Source organism: Anser cygnoides, chromosome 2, assembly GCF_040182565.1.
Source record: "Anser cygnoides isolate HZ-2024a breed goose chromosome 2, Taihu_goose_T2T_genome, whole genome shotgun sequence".
Classification (NCBI taxonomy): Eukaryota; Metazoa; Chordata; class Aves; order Anseriformes; family Anatidae; genus Anser; species Anser cygnoides.
The window spans coordinates 112041297-112062590 of record NC_089874.1 but is presented as its reverse complement, the minus strand read 5'-3'; the positions used below and the strand labels follow the sequence as shown (position 1 = coordinate 112062590).

Sequence of the window (21294 nt, the reverse complement as noted above, 5' to 3'; positions counted from 1 at the left end):
AAGGAATGCCATCCACAGGGACCTTGACGGGCTTGAGAGCTAGGCATATGCAAGCTTCATGAAGTTCAACAAGGTCAAGTGCAAGGTCCTGCACCTGGTTTGGGGCAATCCCAAATATTGATATGGACTGGGGGATGAATGGATTGAGAGCAGGTTTGCAGAGAAAGACTTCAGGGGTACTGGTGGATGAAAAATTGGAATAGAGTTGGCAGTGTGTGCTTGCAGCCCAGAAAGTGAATCATATCCTGGGCTGCATCAAAAAATGTGTGACCAGCAGGTTGAGGGAGGTGATTCTGCCCCTCTACTCTGCTCTTATGAGAACCACACCTAGAAGAGTCCTGCATCCAGGTCAGGGGCCCCCTGCACAAGAAGGATATCTGACTTGCTGTCAGGTATCTCAGTTGAAGTCCATTTCTTGCTGCAGGAAAAAAATGTCACAAGAATAAATTCTAGTGGGAAAACCCTGGAAAGGAACTTCTACTGTATATATTATTTTTGTTCAGGAGACAGTTTCTCATAGAATCTTCCATAACAAAAAATCAGGTTTCCTGAACTTCAAACATTCATATGTATATCTGGAGATTGCTTACCAGTTACCATCATTGACAAAACAGGCTCAACCTGGGAAGAAATAATTTATTGCCAGTTAGGATAGGTTCGGGTAGTGAGAAACAAAGACAAAACAATTAAAACACCTTCTCATCTGCCCTTTCCCGGGCTCAGCTTCACTCCTGACTCTTCTGTCTCCCTTCCCAGAGGGGCATGGGGTTGGGGAAAGGGGGTTACAGTCAGTCCATCACAGCTCCTCCCTGTCGCTCCTTCCTCCTCACTCTGTTCTGCTGCTCCAGTGTGGGTCCTCCGTAGGCTGCAGCCCTTCAGGGAAAATCTGCTCCTGTGTAGGCTCTCCATGGACCACTCTTCCACACAGACACCTGCTCTGGTGTAGTGTCCTCCACTGGCTGCAGTGTGGATACCTGCTCTACCACAGTCCTCTTCACAGGCTTCAGGGAAATACCTCCTCCTGTGTGGTCTCTCCACGGGCTGCAGGGCTTCAGCTCTAGCACCCGGACCACTTCCTCCCCTTCCTTCTCTGGCCTGCAGTGGGGCCATTGGAGACAATTGGAACCGACTGAGTCTGGCACGGGGCAGCCCTGGCCTCACTTCACAGGAGCCTTTCTGCAACCCCTCTGCTGCCAGAACCTTGCGCCTACACCCAATACAAGGGGAACCGGAAGTTTTAATTATGTCTCAAGGCTGTATCATTGGCCTCAGTGAGACATGGTGGCACAACTTACATGCCTGGAGTGCTCTGATAAATGCTTACAGGCTCTACAGGAGAGAGAGGCAGGAAAGGAGGGGAGGCGAGGAAGTCCTGTACACTAGGGAATGCCTTGACTGCATTGAGCTAGGCAATGGCGATGAAAAGGTTGAGTGTCTCTGAGTAAAAGCCAGGGGAAAGGCCGATAAAGCTGGTATTATGATTGGGTGTCTGTTAGAGACCACCCAAACTGGATGAAGAGGTAGATGAAATATTCGGCAGACAGCTAGGAAAGGTCTCACAATCGCTAGCACTTGACCTGTTGTTTGCAAACAGGGAAGGGCTGGTGGGTGATGTGGTGGTTGGAGGCTGCCTTGGGCACAGCGCTCATGTAATGATAGGTGGTGAAGTAAAGAAGGTGGTTAGCAGAACTGCCACCTTGGATTTCCAGAGGGCAGACTTTAGCCTAGTTAGAGACCTGGTTGATAGTCCGTTAGGAGGTGGTTCTGAAAGGTGAAGGAGTCTCAGAAGGCTGGACCTTCTTCAAGAATGAAATCGTAAAGGTGCAGGAGCAGGCCATCCCAGTTCACCAAAAGTTGAGCTGGCAGGGGAGAAGACCAGCCTGGCTGAGCAGAGAGCTCCTTCAGGAACTCAGGAAGAGAAAAGGAATTTAGGAGTTCTGGGAGAGGAGGCAGGCAATTCTGGAGGACTGTCATCATAGAGTTGTCATCAAGCTGTGCAGGGCCAAAGCCCAACTGAAACTCAATTTGGCTAGTGTAGTAAAATAATTAAAAAATGCTTTTATGAATACATCAACAGCAAAAGGATGATTAAGGAGAATCTCTGTTCTTTATTGGATGTGAGAGGAAATGTGAGGAAGTTATGAAAAGTGATGAAAGGTGAGGATAATGCTGAGGTACTTTCTTGCCTCAGTCTTTATTGGTAAGGCCAGTTGTTCTCAGGACACCCAGCCCCCTGAGGTGGAAGATGGTGACAGGGAGGAAGATGAAGCCAGTATAATCCAATGGGAAGCTGTGAGTGGCCTCCTTGCTGTTCTGAATATTCGTAAATTTATGGGGCTGAATTGGTTTCATCCAAGCGTACTGAAGGAGCTGGCAGAAGCACTCACCAAGTCACCTTTAATAACCTGTCAGTAGTCCTGGCTAACCAGGGAGGTCACATTTGCCTAGAGGTTAGCGAATGTAACTCCAATCTACAAGAAAGACAGGAAGATGGATCCAGGGAATTACAGGCCTGTCAGTCTGACCTTGGTCCTGGGAAAGGTTATGGGGCACCTTCAGTGCCATCACACAGCATATATGGGACAAATAACTGATCAGTAGTAGCCAGTATGGGTTTATGAAGGGCAGGTCCTGCCTGACTAACCTGATCAACTTTATTACAAGACGATCCGCTTAGTAGATGAGGGAAAGGCTGTGAATGTCATTTACCTCAATTTTACTGAAGCACGTGACACAATCTCCCATGGTATTTTCCTGGAGAAACTGGCTGCTCATGGCTTGGACAGGTGTACAGTTCACTGGGTGAAGAGATGGCTGGCAGGGTTCAAAGTACGAAAAGTATGTGGGGTTGACAGCCAGCTGAACATGAGACAGCAATGGCCAAGAAGGCCAATGGCATCCTGGCCTACATCAGAAGAAGTGTGGCTAGCAAGCCTAGGGAAGTGATTGTCCCGTTTGTATGTGGCACTGGTGAGACTGCACCTCAAGTGCTGTGTTTGGTGTTTGGTTTTTGGCCCTTCACTGCAAGAAGGATATTGAGTTGCTTGAATGTGTGTAGACGAGAGCAACAAAGCTGGTGAAGGGACTGGAAAACAAGACTTAGGAGCAGCTGAGAGAACGGGGTTGTTTAGTGTGAAGAGGAGCCTCATTGCTCTCTATAGCTACATGAAAGGAGATTGCAGCAAGGAGGATGTAGGTCTCTTAGGATGAAAGGAAGCAGTCTCAAGTTGTCAAGGGGAGGTTTGGTTTGGACATTAGAAAGAATTTCTTCAAGGAGAGGTTGGTTAAACATCGGAACAAGCTGCCCAGGGAGGTGATGGAGTCCTCATCCTTAGAGGTATTTAAGAGAGGTGTGGACATGGCACTAATGGAAATGGCTTAATGATGGGACTCTGTAGGTCAGGTTGATGCTTGGACTTGATGATCTTGAATGTCTTTTCAACCTAGATGATTCTATAAATGACTTATTTTAGTTCCTGTTCGTTCTCCAAACTAACTTTTCTGTCTGTTTCACTTACAGGATGAATACAACAACCGCACTGGAATTGACTTAGTTGGCAGAATAATAGCAAAAATTAAGAGCCCCAATGAAGATGATACAGAGGTGCCACAGTTTCAAGGGAAAGTCAGTGCAGTTGAGTTCCCATTTGACAGGGGATCAGCTGAAATTGTAAGTGTGAATGAAATACTCAGTTCCATGAGCAACAGATCTAATCAAGTACATTCTTCGGCAGTTTCAGAGTTGGTCTTACACCTAGCCATGGTTTGTGGAAGCTTAGCATATATTGTAGCATATCTTAATGATACATAGTTAAATTATTTCTTCGCTATTTGGTTGCTGATTCTCAGAAAATGTAGAGGAGTCATTCTTTAAAGCGATTATTCTTGCAAACCGAGGGAAGCTTACATTCAAAAACTCTATTAGGATCTGACCTCCCCATGTATATGTAATTAAATTTTACCCAATTCCCTTTATATTTTGTTAAGCTAAGTGGTCTTATATATACTTTGCAGAAAGGCATCCTATTCTCATTTGAAGAATGAAAGATAAAACTTTACCACTTCATTTTGCACTTTGTTTTAGTAATTAGTGACCTTGACTGTTAAAAATGCTTTATATCAGTTTGAATCTCTGTAGTGTCTATTTTCTTGCAAACTTTTTGCTAAAGAGCTTTTTTGTGCCACTGAAAGTACCATACACTGTTGTTGTGCCATCCCAGTCACTTTATTCAACAGAGATTGTTTTTTGAAAACCTATGAATTGTAACAGTTGTTACAAAGTGTAATATAAAAGACACAAGTTAAAACATGCATGTACACAAAATCAGAAACTGTTCAAAACAGATCAGAAGCTGTTTAAAATGGATCAGAAAAAAATAGGTATAGAGCCACACTTTTGTTCTAAGTACAATGCTCACAGCTTACAGAGAATGTTAGTCATTAGAACTATTCACATGGTAAAATAGGTAACATAGAGGTTTGCCTCTTTTTTTTTTCTTTTTTTTTTTGTTTTGTTTTGTTTAGGTAGCTGAAGTACCACATACGACTTTTAGAGCAAAAATATACCCCTGCTTTATTTGGCTCCTCTTGTTGTCATATGTTTTACCAGCCTGTAGTCCTAGGAAATTTTGAAACAGTTTGAAGGCATGCTGAAGGAAAATCAAACTTTTAAAACAAATTTTCTCAATAGCTTTTTCTGCCTTGTTCACTGGGAGCAACTTCCCAGCAGATTGGCATGGAAGCAGACTGCCTTAGCAACAAATACAAAACCTCCCATTATATCTTGGAAATCAACACAATAAAACCCCAGTAGAATCTCTGAAATCTACAGATCCTACATACAAATTTCTTCATCTTGTATTATATTCAGTACATCAACTGTTTTTGTGAAACTATGTAGATGAAACTTAGTGACATGGCGTAATTAATTGTCTGTTGGTAACAATCAAGGACAGAAACATCTAGTTAATGTGGGTAAACAGTGTTCACTGATCAAGGACAGAAACATCTAGTTAGTATGGGCAAACACTTTTCACTGAACAAGTTGGAAAAGTGACAAAATATATATGGAAAAAAGGCTAGAAAAAAAATAAAAAACGTGGACTGAATGGAAGTATTGAATAAAATTAATGTATTAATTGATTTATGGTGCATTCCAAGTTTCACTTGTACCTCAAGTGTCTTTCAAGAGTAATAAATTATTTGCTTGTCCCTCCCACTCCCTGCTTCCCCATGGTTCTTCTTTATCTCTGATGAAAGCCTCCATGTCCTCAACCGTGTGCCAGTTACCTTTTTCTCTAAGCAATTCTCAAAACAATTCTATTCTTGTATATATTTTTAAAGATTGCTGCATATGTTTCAGAGACAGAGAAAAGTTTTCTGTGAACACATATTTCTGGGACAGATGGGTTGGGAGAAAATGCACAAGTATAGGTAGCGGGATTGCTCTAACCACTGATCTAACAAAACAATGCTTTTCTCCACAGATTTTGCATCTATTACATCTATGGTAGAAATTTAAACAGATTTTTTATAACTTCATACTGGTGAGGGGAATAACAACCTTATACAGTGGACTCCACCAGTTCAGATAAAATTACAGGATATTTTTTCAGACTCCTTACTGATACAGAAATCGGCAATTTCTTATCTCCATATACAAGTAACCTGCTGCTGTTGAGCCATTCTGGCATAAATATGCCACTCTTGCTTCAGTGTCTCACCTAACAACCTGTGTAACGGGGAACAGGGTGTTATTTGTTTGTTAGTTGAGGTTTTTTATAAGCAGATGCTTTTTCTTTCTAGTTAGATATTGCTGAGTGGGTTTGTTTTTTTGTTGGGTGTTCTGCTACCTCATTACTGTGATCTGATGAGATCCTACTGCTTTTAGTAGTAGCTTCTGTTTGTCGCTCTCCCCTTGGCAGTAATTCCATTTCAGTGAATCTCATCTCTCTTCAGGCAGTTTTCAGTTCTCTACTTTGCACTGAGTTCTCTGACTTCAGGCAACTGACAAAGCTCATGCAGAAAGGATTTGTTGGTTAAGATTTAATGTACATTTCATATGACTAGTAAATGGAGGGGGATGGGAAAAAACAGTGTTTTTTTCAAATACCTTGAAATTGTCACATCTTGTTTAGGACTACAGTCATGTGCAATTAGCATCAATGTAATGAAGGTGATGATCTGACACGTTTGCCCCTAAGCTGAGGATCATGAATGCTAAACTCGTTTAATGAAGGAAAATGTTTAGATTTCTGTTAGCATAAATTTTCAAAGGAAAAGGTATTTCCGCTGCAGACTTATCCTGACTAAATATGTAGCTGCAATATTTTTTGAAAGCCATGAAGACTATCTTTGAAGGTTATATATCTATCTCTTCTTTTAGGCTGCAACCACCTCTCTTGATTTGGCCAGTTGAGTAGCAATTTCTACACGTTAAAGGTGGAAACATGAGTTTTATTATAAACATTATTCATTTTATGCATGATACCTTTCCCAAAGTAACAGCACATTTAGATATTACCTGTACTAATTTTTTTTCTGTTTACCATTCTTTATGGTTTTATAGTATTTTCTGTGTTTGTAAAGAAAGAAGGGTTTTATTTCTTGTTTTATATATATATATGTAAAAGAAACTTCTGAGAAATGGGATGTTCTTGTCAGTTTCTAGATATATATTTTTCATTCATTTGGGATGTGCTGTCTACTTCCATGAACAGCAGTAACTTTTAACTCAGCACTGGGAATATAGATTGCTTTTTCTTCCCTGTGATTATGCATTTGGTCCTTCTTTTTAATGTTTGCATTTGTTCACATGCTGTATGAAGTACACCTGAGAGAATCTTGCCTGTGGGATGGTGCAGAAAATATTTTTTCTGAGCATGTCTCTCAAATAAAATACATAGCTAAAAAAATAATAGGACTTTATAAACAGGTAAAATAATCTTAATTCTTAAATAACAAAATACTTAGTGGTAAATCTTCAAATTTTACTTCCTTTTATTAGGTAGAAAAGGACATTTCCAAACTGATATTTAAAACCAGGAGTAGTATCATACATATGTTACGTGTTAAGTAATTTTATAAGACTTAGTATTTGAGCACTGTCTTATTTTATTTTGTGTGTTACCTCAGGTGTGAACATAAACTTATGTTTGCTTGCTTGTTTGTTTTTAAATTAGAATCTAGTGCTGGCTGAAAACAGTCCTGGAAGAGATAGCACTGAATATATTCTTGTATTTGAGCCAGATCTGCCAGCTTTGAGAAAGCCTTTGGAGCCATACCGTCTGTCATTTATGTTTTACAATGGTATGTTTCAATTACTTTAAAATGCTTTCTTGTCTTTAGAAGCAGCTATGCTTGGGTCCATAATACTACTTTGAAACTGTGTAATGGCCTAACAGATTTTTGCTGACGTTTAAATAAACTGTGTTAGTGTATTTCTTTCTAAAAATATGTGTTTCTTCATGTAGATTACAAGAAGCAGCAACAGATGGCAACACTTACAAGGGAAAGAGACCAATTATCTCAGTCCATAGGTGTTTACAGAAATTGGTTTGATACTACTAATCAGCTTGTAACTGAAATGAGATGTAAGTTCAATCAAATATATTAATCTATTTCCTGGGAATTTTTCTTTTCCATTTATCAATTTTGTCGATATAGGGAGGGGGAGAAAAATCAGCATTGAAGTCATGAGATACATTAATTAGGGGGGAGTGGAATGATTATATCTTCTCATTAGCAGAGAAGCCTCTAGTTATGTGGATGAACCTACCTATAAAGGGTCTTCATTTGAGGTAGTATTTTTTTTGTCAGAATTGTCAAAGAAGGAATAAAACATTTAAGTTGGTAGTCTTATCCCTTTTTTCCATGACTGCCTTGCACTCCCATCTTCACAATGGATGTGTGAATACTCATTCATCTGGAATTCAAGAGTTGTTACCTAAAAATTATTTTACAAAATGGACTATGGATAATCCTCTTTCAGAAAAGTTATTCTTATGTTCTTATAATGTTACTTTTTTTTCCCCACATTTCACCCTATGTACATTATTCAAAAGTATTGTGTAGATACTTTTTCTGTACATTCTTCAGCAAATGTAATACTTTATAAAGTCTGTTAAATGGTAGAGCAGTGTGAAGGCAGCAGTTGCTTATGGAAGTGGGAGAGAAGGAGGAGGAAACATTTTTTTTGCACTATATTTTGAATCATCCTGCCAATTGATCAGAAGGTTTGTTTTAATAGATGTATTTTGAATTTTTTGTTGTAAGTAATCAGTAAATGCGTGCCGGAGTTAGAAGCTGTGTCTATTTCTTTTAATTTTACTACAGGTCTACACTTCTCTAACTTGCCCACTGCATGTTCCCATTATGGATGCAAATTCCTGAATTTCAATATAAGATGCAAAAAGTTTTGCTTCATGTTTTCAGAATTATGCATATCTCTACATAGTAAATTAGAGAACGGTTATATGTTTTATGCTTAAAAATATTTTCAAATACGGATAAAACTAATTGAATAGAGACAGCAGGAAACAATTCACTTGATGAAATATTTGTTTTCAAAGCTGAAGGAGATGTTAGCTGCTGAAATTGCTTGTGAGATGGACAAATCACAAAATTTTTGTGGACAAATCCTGGTATTTTGTGCCAATATTTTGAGGAGTAGATACCATCAACTGTGGGTGATATGATTCTGAAAAGTTGACGAAATTCTGCAATAAATGTTCCCTTGCTTTCTGATACATCCTTATTCTCTGTTGATTCTATTGGTTTCAGGTCAGGTTAAAGAAGCTGAAACAAGAGAAACTCACCTGAAGAATGAACTGAAAAAACAGCAGATTGAATTACCACAGACAAACACAGTATGGCATATTTCTTACTAAACTCCATAACATCTTAAAATAAATGTAAATCTTAATATGAAGTTGGCATCATTATATAACATTATTGAATCACACTAGTATATACACAAGCACCTGTTAACAAAACCCTGAAAATTTAAACCATGAGGAAAATGTATGGATCAGTGCCAAACTTATTTTATTTTATTATTTTTATTTATTTTTATTTTATTTTATTTTATTTTTGGTAGTATAAGTATCTCTTAAAGTAACTGCTATGTCATTTTATGTCCTGATTTTGTTTTTGCCTTTCTGTTAAGGTTAGTGGCTTACTGATAGTACTAGTTTTAGTAATGTTTTCTTAAAGGTTGATCAATTTATTGGATATATTCTGTTATAAATAGATCAAATGAAAACGCTTCTTTTTCAGTGAATAGAGCATTTCATATGCTACTGCAAAAGCTGATAAAAGAGTAGGTTCGTAAGATTAAAGGCAATGTATTCCATTACTGATTTCCCATAAAGATCCAATTACATTTTAAAGAAAACTTGTAAGTTTTAAAACTACTCATGTTTTGAAAAAAAATAGGTAAATTATCCCTTATCTTTAGATCAAATAAAAATATGCTACAGCCATTACTCACAAATCAGTAAAACTTAAATTATACAGCTTTTGTAACCACAGTACCTAAGTTCCTCCTGCTGGCTAAATTTTTCAGGCATAGCCCCCTCCTAAAATGGTTTCTTCTTGTACATTCACGGTTACCCCTTCCTGCTGGTTAAAACTTTCTATAGTTTTGGCTCTGTTGAAGCTCCAGTAGCTCTTTGTGAAAAGCGCTTTTCTTTAAAAAAAAAAAAAAAGTAATAATAAAAAAGCTTATAGTCATAATTGCAGTGTCTCCTTTTACTCTCCCCTGAGATTATATGCAGTGTCCCCTTATATATTTACAGTCTGTTTCAGATTACTGAATGCTTTAGTTCAGAACTTGATAGACAACAAGTAATTGTTTCTGCAGCTTGTCCCATTGATAAATGCTTGCTAACTTCAAATTTCAATTCTCAGCTTCAGTATGTGGATTCTCTTATAAAACAAAAGATGTTGGATCAAGAAGGAGTAATGAAACAGCCAAGGCGAACTTGTACCCTCCCAAACTATCCAAAAGGCAACCAAGATATTTTAGGGAAGGTGAGTTTTCTCCCATAGAGCCTTCAAATGAGTTTCATTAATTCTAGGAAGTGGTAGTGATGAAAAATTAGCCAACTGAATATCCTAGTAATTCTTGATGAGTGTTAAGAAAATGATAGCATTCTCATCCCATCCAATGACCAGCTCTTCTAACAGAGCCATCAACAGCGGAATTAAATGTCTGAATTTGCAGTAGGATTGTGGTTAGTATGCAAAGGCAATGTGGTCTTGGCTTCTGTTTTGACTGTTCTAACTTCTATGGCACAGATTGCACATTTAGCACAAATTGAGGATAATGAAGCAGCAAAAGTTATCTCTTGGCATTTGGCCAGCGACATGGACTGTGTAGTCACATTGACTACTGAAGCAGCTCGCAGTATTTTTGATGAAACTCAAGGTCGACAACAAGTGCTACCCCTTGATTCTATTTACAAGAAGAATCTCCCTGATTGGAACAGGTAGAGAAAAAAACAATGAAACTTCTGCATTTGTATAACATACTTTTAATACGTATATAATATTTTTTCTCTAGCTTCTTTTTAAATTTCACTCTTATTAGAGATTCAAAGTCTAAAAATTTCCAACTTTGTAATATTAAGAATAGTGATGTCACTTGAAATGCTAGCTGAAATCCTAGCTTTATATATTTAATTAACTAAACACTGTTCTTTATTTAATACAATATTTACAAGGTCCAAATTCTCAATTGTTTTTTTTTTTTTTTTAAATTGCCCATAAAATTAATCACATGAAATTGTTGGATACATGTGTCATTAAAAATCAGTGTTCCACCCAAACATCCTTAATTTAAATAGTATCTTAATGTTGGGATCATTTATCTTCTAATGTGGAAGTGTTAAGATGCATTCAGTTTAGTTTTAGATCTCTGACTAGATAGTCAGAAGCACTAATGAAATAAGGACAATTTATTTATTTATTTATTTATTTTCTTCTCTCTCATTGTTCCCTTTCTTTAACTAGGCCTTTACCTCACTTAAGAAATGGAAAAATCTGCTTCAAACCTGTTGGAAATCCTGTATTTGCCAGAGCTCTGTTAACGTTTCCAGATAATGTAGAGCACTGTCAAACAGGTAAATGATATTAAAGAAACTGTTAGTAATTGTTTTCTTTTTTAATAGATGAGATAGAGAAAAATCAAAAATCAGAAATCAAAACTCACTCAGTAATTTTCATTAAGACGTTTGCAAATACCAGTGTATATTCTTTATGAGATCTGCAGATGTAACAGGGCGATGACAATCAGTATGAAGTACTTGCAGACAAAAACTGTGAAAATTTCAGCAATGACCACTGTATAATTACTGCAGCCCTTTCTAATTCCCGAGTGCATGCAAGCAGAAGCTGACCACCATGATATTAGTTTTACAGAAAAACCACTTATTACAGAAATGACCATTTTTTTAGACTTTTTTTCCAGTCTTTTTTTTTCCAGTCTTACTCCTCTCAAAAATGTGTAATGCATAGATTCGTAATATACACTCAGACCAAACTGTAACTGACTTTATTTGTTGTGCTTAAATATTTAGAGTAAGAGTAAGCTTTCAGATTTTATGTAGATTTCGGTTTAGGGAACTAGCATCCCTCTGCCCTTTCTAACAACATAGGAGTACCTACCTTACACTCCTGTGCTTATATTAAGTAGGTCTACTCCTTTATATCAAGAGTTGTAATCTGTAATTAGTTCAATAAGTTTTCTATTTTACTTCACAGCTTCCCAGTATGAAAATATTTCTGTCTATTGTTAATTAAAAATATGTATATCCAAAAAAAAAAAAGTTCATTTTCAGGACGTTAGATGCTGCCATAGACTTTACTTATAAATTCTTCTTTGTGTCCCCCGTTAGCAGATAAGTTACTACTTTTCTGGAGAAATTTAGAAACCATGTAGCTTGACATATCTCATGCAAGGCTATATCAAGTTAAATTTTGTATAGAGCAGTCTTTTATTAGCAGAAGGTCTTAAGATCAAATCAGTTGGATCAACCTGTGAATGTTTTTTTCCTTAATAATCCAGTGAATATTAAGAAACCAAGAACTCCATTTAAGGAGGACTAAAAATGTTATCATTTGTAATTTCCTAAAACTTGGGATTTTATTATATATGTCTTTATAAATGTAAATATAAGATATCAGAGTGTTGTGGTGGAAAATACTGTCAATTATGCCATAAGGCAATTAAACATACTAAATTATTTTACGAATTCTTTACTGAAAGCAAAAGGTTGCATGTTTATATTATCTTAGAATAAAATTTCATTGAAAAAGGTAATGCATATGTTATTTCCCTTGCACTTACCTGAAAAGCTGTAATAATCACAGAATGGTTTGGGTTGGAAGAGACCTTAAAGATTATCTAATTCCAACTACCCTGCCACAAGCAGGAATACCTACCACTAGACCAGGTTGCTCAAATGATGCCCCAGAATTAGTTTTTCAAAACTTAAGTTATTTTGTTGTAGAGAAATTTCACAGCTCAAAAAACTGTTTTCCAGTGTTTGGGATGCTCTTGGGTGACACGATCATTATAGATAACTTGGATGCTGCAAACCATTACAGAAAAGAGGTATGCTTCAGTTATTCTTGATATTTTTTTTAAACAAACATATTACATGGCTACATATTCAATACATTATAAACATTGAGTGGTTACTTGCTAAGTTTAATGACGCTTCAGTTATAAGTGTGCTTATTGTCCATAAGTCAATTATGATGCCCTACTGTAAATGGAATTATCTTTATTGGCACTGACAAAATTACCTCCATTTCAAAAATTCCATTATGTGAATGTTGACATGAAGCATGGAACCATGTTTTTGGAGACAAACATTTGTAGTTTTGCTGTTAGTGTTAAATGTAAGTTCTCCTGGACTTTCCTGGTCCCTGAATGTGTAATGAAACAAGTCTGTGCCTCAGATCATGAAATCATGATGGCTGTGAGATCGTGACTCATGAAGTTTCAAACCCACTGAAATGACCAAGATCTTGATGTGAAACTTAGTAGACCTTTTTCTGAGCCATTTTATTTTGGTTTAATGGGACAAATTTCAGCAGACAAAGAGTGTCTGAGGTAGTCCTGACATTGGGCACTTTCTGTTACAGCTCATGAGGTTGTCACAATTGAATACTGATTCAGCATAGGGATTTAGGACTGTACTGATCAAACCAGTAAGCTCTTGGGACTGGATATTCTTTTTTTTTTTTTTCTCTCTTCAGAAGTATAAGAATTTACACTGTGAGAACAGTGATTTAAACCTTTTGTAACATCTAAAATGGGTTGCCTGTTCCATCTTTTTTTTTTAAAAGTGCAGCACAGGTTTCCTTCTATGTATTATGATCATGCCTGATAAGCTCTTCTGCACTGATTCTATTCCCTTCTTATTGGCTATTGCTAACTAATAACTTGAGAACAAGAACGTCTTAAATGTTTCTATAGAGCTTTTCAGAAATATGGTTACAGTCACAGGAAAAAACAGGTGATTGACTTATGAATATTTTAATTCTCATCATGTTATAAACACCTCACTGTTCATCAAGTGAGATGATAGCTACCATTATATATAGCTGCCATTTTTCAACTGAGAAGCACAGCTATGAGTTTCTTTTATCAGAAATTATATTTTTCTACTGCAAAAGAGACAGGAGAGTCAGATCTAGACTGACCAGTGTCAGGAGACTGATCATCTGTATCTGTTCAAGAAAAAGAGTTTGTATATGCAGTCATTTCTCAAAATGAGGTCTAGGTCATTTCATTTGGTCTGGTCATCACCCCATTTGTTTCAGTCACCCTCACCCATCACAGATAATATACGTAAACTTTTATTGAACATGCTATCAGAAGTAAATCCCTTAGATTTCAGATGCTTTTAATGTCATGCATTTAAAAAAAAAAAAGTGCTGACTATTTTTTTTACCAAAACTAATATGTATTGCCATTACTTCATAGTATATGATGATGATCAGCTTTCTTCCAGTACAGATGTAAATTTTGCTCTAGAGTTCTTGCAAAATCTGAGGACACACCAAAAAGGCAAAAAATCTAGTTTTCCTCATTTTCATTATTTTTTCATTCATTTTTCACCATTTTCAGTGGTACTGTTTAATATATTTATTGTATTACTTGAAAGCAAAAGTTAAGAAATAGGATTTCATAAAATGGCCTTATTAAGAACTAGCTGCTTTGTAGTTGAAAGATGCAACACATCACAACAGCATTCCCGAAAATTTAATTTTCCATTAATTTACTAATTTAGTATCACTTTTTGTACCTGTGTAGGTTGTAAAAATTACACATTGCCCTACTTTGCTGACAAGGGAAGGAGACAGAATTCGCAGCAATGGCAAATTTGGAGGCCTTCAGAATAAAGCCCCTCCAATGGATAAACTCAGAGGAATGGTATTTGGAGCACCCATGCCAAAACTTTACGCTACTTTCTCTGGACAGATAGGTGGGTTAATGAAATCATGTAAATAAAGAACTTCCAAAATTATATTGCTTGACTATGTTTGTTTTTCCTTTATGTAACGTAAAAAGGAAAACTTCAACTTAACATTATTTTAAGAAGTATGACTTGTACAGTGTCCTATTTATGAATTTCCCTTTTCTTAAAAGCTAAAGTTCTTACATTTCCTGAAAGTAAAAACAGTATTTTTAAAAAGTCATGGGATAGTCTCCCATATTCTTACTCTCGTTAAAGAGTTCAAGCAGTGGTAATGATTCAAACAGTAGATATGAGGAGCTTGAGCTGATTGAATTCCAGCATTCCTGAAAACAAATTTCAAGTCTTTCTCCTCCAGAAATGCCATACGTGAATTTAGAATTTCCTACTGTACAAGTAATCTCTATGAAGCACTGGTAGAAAAGTTCCTGTTCTTATTTCTCATACACAATATCATCTACGTTACTTCCATAACAAGAAGATGCATTATATTTCCTATGGGATCACTTATGTTTCATTATGTGTAGATTGTTCCTTTCAGAATATAAATGTTATAAATGAAGTTAAAGGACAGCAGCTTCTGACATAAAACCTGACCTGACTGATTTATAAAACATTGAAAAGTCTTATTCACAAATTAGGATTGTTCCTAAATACTTAATTCTCAAAAGGAAGGACACGAAATTTTTCCATGACAGTATTCCTAGAAACGTGCGATATGGAGTGGAGGGGTGGGTGGAAGGTAGAGAGGACACGTGTTCTTATTGGATTAGTCTTATATATGAGCAAACTACTTAACATTGACCATGTAAGGGAGAAAAAAAGGCTTAAAAGATCCTTCCTTGCCCTTTCAGTAAAAATATATTGCATCTAGGAATAACATATTAAGCATTTCAGCTACAGATTAAAATATGCTGGTTTTAGCACATTTCATATTTCCCTGGGAACACATTTTCAGTTGTCAAACTCAATTATTACCAAATGTGAATTAAACTGGAATTTTTTATAGTTTAGTACAGGAACAGTTATGGTAGAAGTAAAGGATATGTTTTAATTTCACTTGGATAGTTACGAGACATTTTAATGAAAATAATGGTGAATAAAGGAAAAAAAAAATCTATATGAAGGAATTATATATAATATATATTATATAATATTTACATTCAGCTGAATTGCAGCCTTGACCTAAGTTGTGAATTGCCTCCTATGTTTGTAGCATAAAAGGATAACAGTTACGTAAACTGTGATGACACTGACAAGGTACTTCTAAAATAAACTGCGCTAAAATTTACAGTGCCCTTTGTCATTCTGCAGTAACTGTGAATGCTTTCATCCTGTGGCAAATAAAAGATAATTTACTGTTCAGTTAAGCTTTCTTCAAGCTACCTCATACTCACAACATAGTAAAATGAATGAGCCTGCGCTAACATGCTTGAAACGTTTTCTTATTGCTTTATATTTATTCAATGCCTGGACAAAGAAAAATTCTTTGTCTGTTACCTTAACAAGAATAACAAAGTTTGTCAGCAAAATACACCTTTGTTTACATGAGTCTACTGCTGTTGCCTTGTTTAAATGACTGTAGGTGTGACAAATGAAACTCAGAAAACTATTTTCTCTTGTTCCACAAGGTGGACTACAATTCAAGTCAGTAATACAAGCTTCAGCTTTGTAGCCCTCAAAGCAAAACAAGCACACTTAATGGCATCAACGGTAGAGAGTTCAGTTCAGAGCACACAAGCAACGTGCTGTGTAAAGAAGTGCCTGTTTGCCACAGTCATTTTCAGAGTTCACTGGGATCTAAATACCTGTTCGGAATGAAAATAAAAAATCATAAAACAGTCTGTGATTTTTTTCAGCCTCTCTTTACAGTCATTTTAAGAACAGCCGCTGGTCCACTATAAATTTGGGTGGTATTTTAAATAGTGCTTTTGAAAGATTTTTGTTGTCAATCTCATACTTTGTCTAGATCATACTTGGTAGCCTTCTACCTCTGAAGGACCACATGCTTACTGTTTTGTGTTTTATTGTTTTTTATTATTCCATTAGATCTTCTTCAGCAATACCGTGCAGCTGTGGTGAAACTTGATAGTGTGAATAAGGACCTTGATTTACATTTACGGTCACTTAACACTCCAGAAATGCAAAAGAAAAAACAGGAACTTGCCGAACAAGAAAAGAGTCTCATGCTTATAGAACAAAAATTGGGTATGTTCTTATAGTAGATTGTGCTAACACCAATTGGTGTCCTAAAGGAGGAGAACTATTAACTACATCCAGATGTATTCTATACTTGCAAGCTAACAACTTTAAATAATGAAGGAAAATCATTAAAATTACCTAAAAGCCTAGAGAGGTCTCATTTTCGGTAAAGAATACAAAAACTCTTCTTGTTTTGTTACAGCACTGCCCTGTAATGTGCTCAGATAATAAAAATATGATCAGTTATTGTGAACATGAGACTATGATCTCACTAATGTGAACTTATGTAACTGTATTGGTCCGGCTTGCCCAGTGGTAGAGAACATTGAAATTCTTTTTGAAGTGACTGCGTAGGCAAAGAGATGAATTGCTTTTGCTAAGGAAACACAATCAAAACATTGCACTATAAAAAGAAACACCCCTAATTCTGCAAAGATAGTATTTCATAGTTAGAAATGTTTTTTATGTCAATACCAAGTAATCTGTGATGCTTCAAAAGACATTTCAAAAATCAACATACACCCTGTGATAACTGTAAATAAAGCAAAAAGATTTTTTCCTTTTAATCTTTGAACTCAATTTCAGATATAAGGTAACTATAAAATGTATGACATGTCTAAAGCATTATTTGGAAAGTTTAACACTACTGTTACGGGTTCCATTTATAACCAATAGGATTAATATTTTTTTTAACTTGTTCTTACCTGCAATTTTTTTAATAGGTATGACTCCATCAGATAAAGTCACTGAATCATTACTTCAGTCTATAATGCTAGATACATCCGACACCCCCATCCCTCCCAAAAGAATGCGAAGAGAAACAGTAAAAAAATTGTACAGGTAAGTCTATTTCAAATGTAGTCATTACTTTCCCATAGTCAGAATTCAAAGGAAAAATGTTTGGTTTTGTTGGTGGCGGGAGGTTTTTTTTCACAGGAGTTGTTGTTTTTTGTTTTTGTTTTAATTAATATTTTTGTGCAATAACCAACAATGATTAGAGTTTGCACGTCTGACTTCCAAAGGAATTTTTATTTCCTGTAAAGGTTTCTTTTGTTGTTTCAGCTCGTTTTAAAGATTTGCACACTAATTCTAATTGTTTTCCTTTATGAAGTGATTGATTAGCATCTTTATGCATTCACAAGTTCCCACAATTTTCTGGTATTTTCAACTCTTGTACCCTAGAAATATTCAAGTCTTTAAACTCTTTCAAGATTCAATGTCAAATACTGGGCAGATGAACAGAGAAAGATTGTTCTTAAGTAGCTTTTTCTAGCTAACTGTCTGAGATAACTGGTAAGGTATGTAATGTAATTATCCTTTTACTTGTATATCTGTTGGTTTTTTTACCCACATACAGAACTTAAGTGGTTATGTATTTGAATTATCTAATATTTAACCTGATGCTATTCCTATTTTAACTAAATAATTATGAGAATAAGAAGCTGTGCATAAAAATAAGGTTTATGATATTTATACTGGCTGGAGCTCTGTGTATTTGCATTCAGTTATAGGAGATAAATATATAAAATCAAAGGTTTATAAGCTTTTGTGACTCTTTTTTATAAATTTTTTTTTAAGCTCAGAAGAATGGATTTCTTCTCCCACAAAGAAGCAGCAGCAGCAACAACAACCTCTGCAAATATCCCCCTCAGAACTTAATGGAAATTCACGAAAGAGAAAGGCATAGACTGTTGAAATTTGCTGGAAATAAATGTATTGAAAATGTGAATAAGTTCAGTTAAAGGAAATACTCATGTTGTATTACCCGTTATGAAGATTTTTATACTGATAGAAGATATAAATGTATTTCAGTTAGTAGTAACAAAAATTTAAGTATTTAACATTGATAGCCTAATTTTTGTATAGTTAATTTTCATTTCTAAAAGCTTTCAGAGTTTTTATGTTCATGTGTGGAAAAAAAAATTAAATATATCCTTTTTTATTTATGAAAAAATTCAAACTTTTCAATAAAACTGCTGCAATACAAAACGCTGCCAATATAGTCGATTGCTTTAATTAAGCCAATAGACTATATAATGAAATGAGAATTTTGGGTGTCTTGGGGAAGAGAAATTTCTGGGTTACTCTTTTTAAGTGATGAACTGTCAAGGCATTGTGGTATCAATAAAGAGAGGGTTAGAGGAGCAACGTATTGAAATTTAACCAGAGCTATTTGTAGAGGTTTCAGTTAACAAGAAGTCATTATCTAAGGCTATGTCCAAAGTGTTGACATGGGAATTTACATTTCCTTCAGAAGTTTCTCCTTCATGGAGAAAACAAAGTAGTGAGTATGAAAAAGTGTAACAGGTTTACTAGGAGGCTGTTCTGTGGAGTGGGAGAGCGGCAAAGGAAGACACTTCATGGGTACAAATGAAATGTATTATTGTCCCAGTGCTAAACTCTTCTTAACGTCTGCATTCCAACAACCCTCATAAAATAGCCTTCCTGCTAAGCAGATAAAAATTGATCCATAATTACACCATAAATGTAACTATGACACCAGGATTTAAGTGGGGAATATCACAAACGGAAAAAAAAAAATCATTACATCTGAACTGTGCATGTATTTTAAGAGTTGGAAATAGACTGAAACAGGAGGTAAAATAATCATGTCGGGAAACAGTAGATATCTGGACAGAATTTTACTTTTTAAGGAAGTCTCCAGGTTTAAGAAAAAAATAAATATGATTTTGTTTGGCTTTCTTAAATGCCTAAAGCAAATTTAAATATTTCATGGTTTAAGAAATAGTTTTAAAATGATAGACAAAGTATTCAACAGGTAAATGAGACCACAAAAAAGGGAGGGGGAGTCAAAGGTTACCTCTAGTTTTCTAACTGCATCATGAGGATGTTAGTAACGTACATGGTAGAAAAGGACCAAACATGTTTAAAGATACAATTTCAGTCAGGCTCAGACTGAGTAGCTGAAAATAGGCTCCATTGGTTGAAAAAGTTAGAGCAAGAGTGGAAAGCTAAACTTGAGATAGCTTCAAGTAGTAGTTTCATACTATGTGAATGACCCTTTCTCCTGGTGTGTTGTTTAAGGATGTGGAGGTGTTGGTTCACACCAGCCTCAAAGAATTTCTGCATTGGACTCAAAGTTTATATCTTTTCTACCAATTTCTATTGACCTAATAATAAGCACTTTGTATACAGGTGTTTTTTTTTCTGAAACGGAGCTTTACACTTGAAGACCTCGTGACATCCTGCTGTAAGTTTCATAATGCTGGTCATGGATGCACATCTTGATGACATTTCTAATAAAACCTCTTCAAATTTTGAGTGCAATACATTCCAGGTTAGGAGGGGTTCTCCAAAGCCTCACATCTTAATAGTAGTCTAAATTATTTTAGACATTAAATTGTGCTGTTCTTAAAGAAAACTGATACATTTGAATATAGCGTATGACATCATCCAGGGACTCTGCTATCCCTGCTTCAGTCCTTTTTCCGGTTTTTCAGCTCTACAGACTTGAACCAGGCAGCCATAATGGAGTGTTAGCCATAAAAGAAAATGTCCTACTGTACTCCATAACTATAATATAATAGTACTTTTTTTTTTAATAGTACTTTTTAAAAATGCATTTATTTTCTTTCTGGCATCTACTTCACCTCAACCTTCAACCTCTGGATGATCTCGAATTTTATTAGATTAAATACCTAATCCATCAAAAATGCTTCCTTTTGAAATTCATCTCTTGGCTTCGATGGTCAGTATAGTACGCACACTACTGGTGTAGTTTGGTGTATCTCCCTGCTGGAAGAAGCCAACAGGAAATTAAGGATGGTTTCCGGAGTTGTGCAATGGTTATCAAAGATTTCAGGGAATTTCACCAGGGGAATTTTCAAGATTTTTCAGTGGAATGATTGAAGGCTAATTACAGCACAAATTACTGCTTTGCGCAGCTGTTTAGGACAACTGATCTGGTCCTGACAGAGCCTTCAAGCTCTGAAGGTGTCACATTTATCCTTACCCAATTCTTTACTCCGTAGCAGACCAGACCAGGGAGTAAAAACTACTGGGGTATGTATGATGTGCTATTCGATTTCATGAGAGGCTGGTGGAGAGCTGTGCAAGAAACAAGAGGAAGTGGCTGAGGGGTGAGGAGGTGGTTTCTGAGTCACGCCAGGAGCAGCCGTGGGTGGGGAAGGGCCGCAGCCTGCCACATGAGGATGGGGAGATGCTGAGCCACCTCTCAGCAGCGCTGGGCTGCCCCAGCGTGGGGTAGTGCGGGCAGTGGGCAGTGGTGCACGGGGGCCTACTGCTGCGTCCTGCCAGAAGGCTGAGCAGGAGGCCCATTGCTGTGCCAGGTGACCCCGCTCCATACAGCGGGTCCTGTATCCCCACCACTTTTCCTGCTCAGAAGATAGGATTTCCTCCACTGAAAGCCCTGAGACCTTGCCCTTGCCCCAGCTTGCAGCTTTCACTGCTCACCAGCACTACCAAACCCCATTGTTGTGTGGGGGCTCAGCAGTGACGGTGGAAATTTGAGCACATAACTTCAACAAGGAGAGATGGGGAACTACACCTCTCTGTTGTAAGCTGCTGTTGGATTTTCTTGTAGGATAGGGAAGCTCTGGCACAAGCATGTCAAGAGGAAACC

The 21294-nt window shown here is 36.5% G+C and overlaps 1 protein-coding gene across 2 annotated transcripts in view; it reads left to right on the top strand.

The window, feature by feature from the left end:
* Positions 1-18684, top strand: part of SMCHD1 (structural maintenance of chromosomes flexible hinge domain containing 1) — an 83523-nt gene extending 64839 nt beyond the window's left edge. For both annotated transcript variants that reach the window (XM_066992828.1, XM_066992826.1), the window contains exons 37-48: positions 3521-3670; positions 7182-7308; positions 7473-7592; positions 8782-8867; positions 9910-10032; positions 10300-10490; positions 11014-11123; positions 12546-12616; positions 14327-14498; positions 16539-16697; positions 17414-17531; positions 18270-18684. In XM_066992828.1, coding sequence (XP_066848929.1) covers positions 3521-3670; positions 7182-7308; positions 7473-7592; positions 8782-8867; positions 9910-10032; positions 10300-10490; positions 11014-11123; positions 12546-12616; positions 14327-14498; positions 16539-16697; positions 17414-17531; positions 18270-18378 — 1536 coding nt within the window. In that variant the 3' untranslated portion in view covers positions 18379-18684. The remainder of the gene's footprint in view (positions 1-3520; positions 3671-7181; positions 7309-7472; positions 7593-8781; positions 8868-9909; positions 10033-10299; positions 10491-11013; positions 11124-12545; positions 12617-14326; positions 14499-16538; positions 16698-17413; positions 17532-18269) is intronic.
* The last annotated feature ends 2610 nt before the right edge of the window (positions 18685-21294 follow it).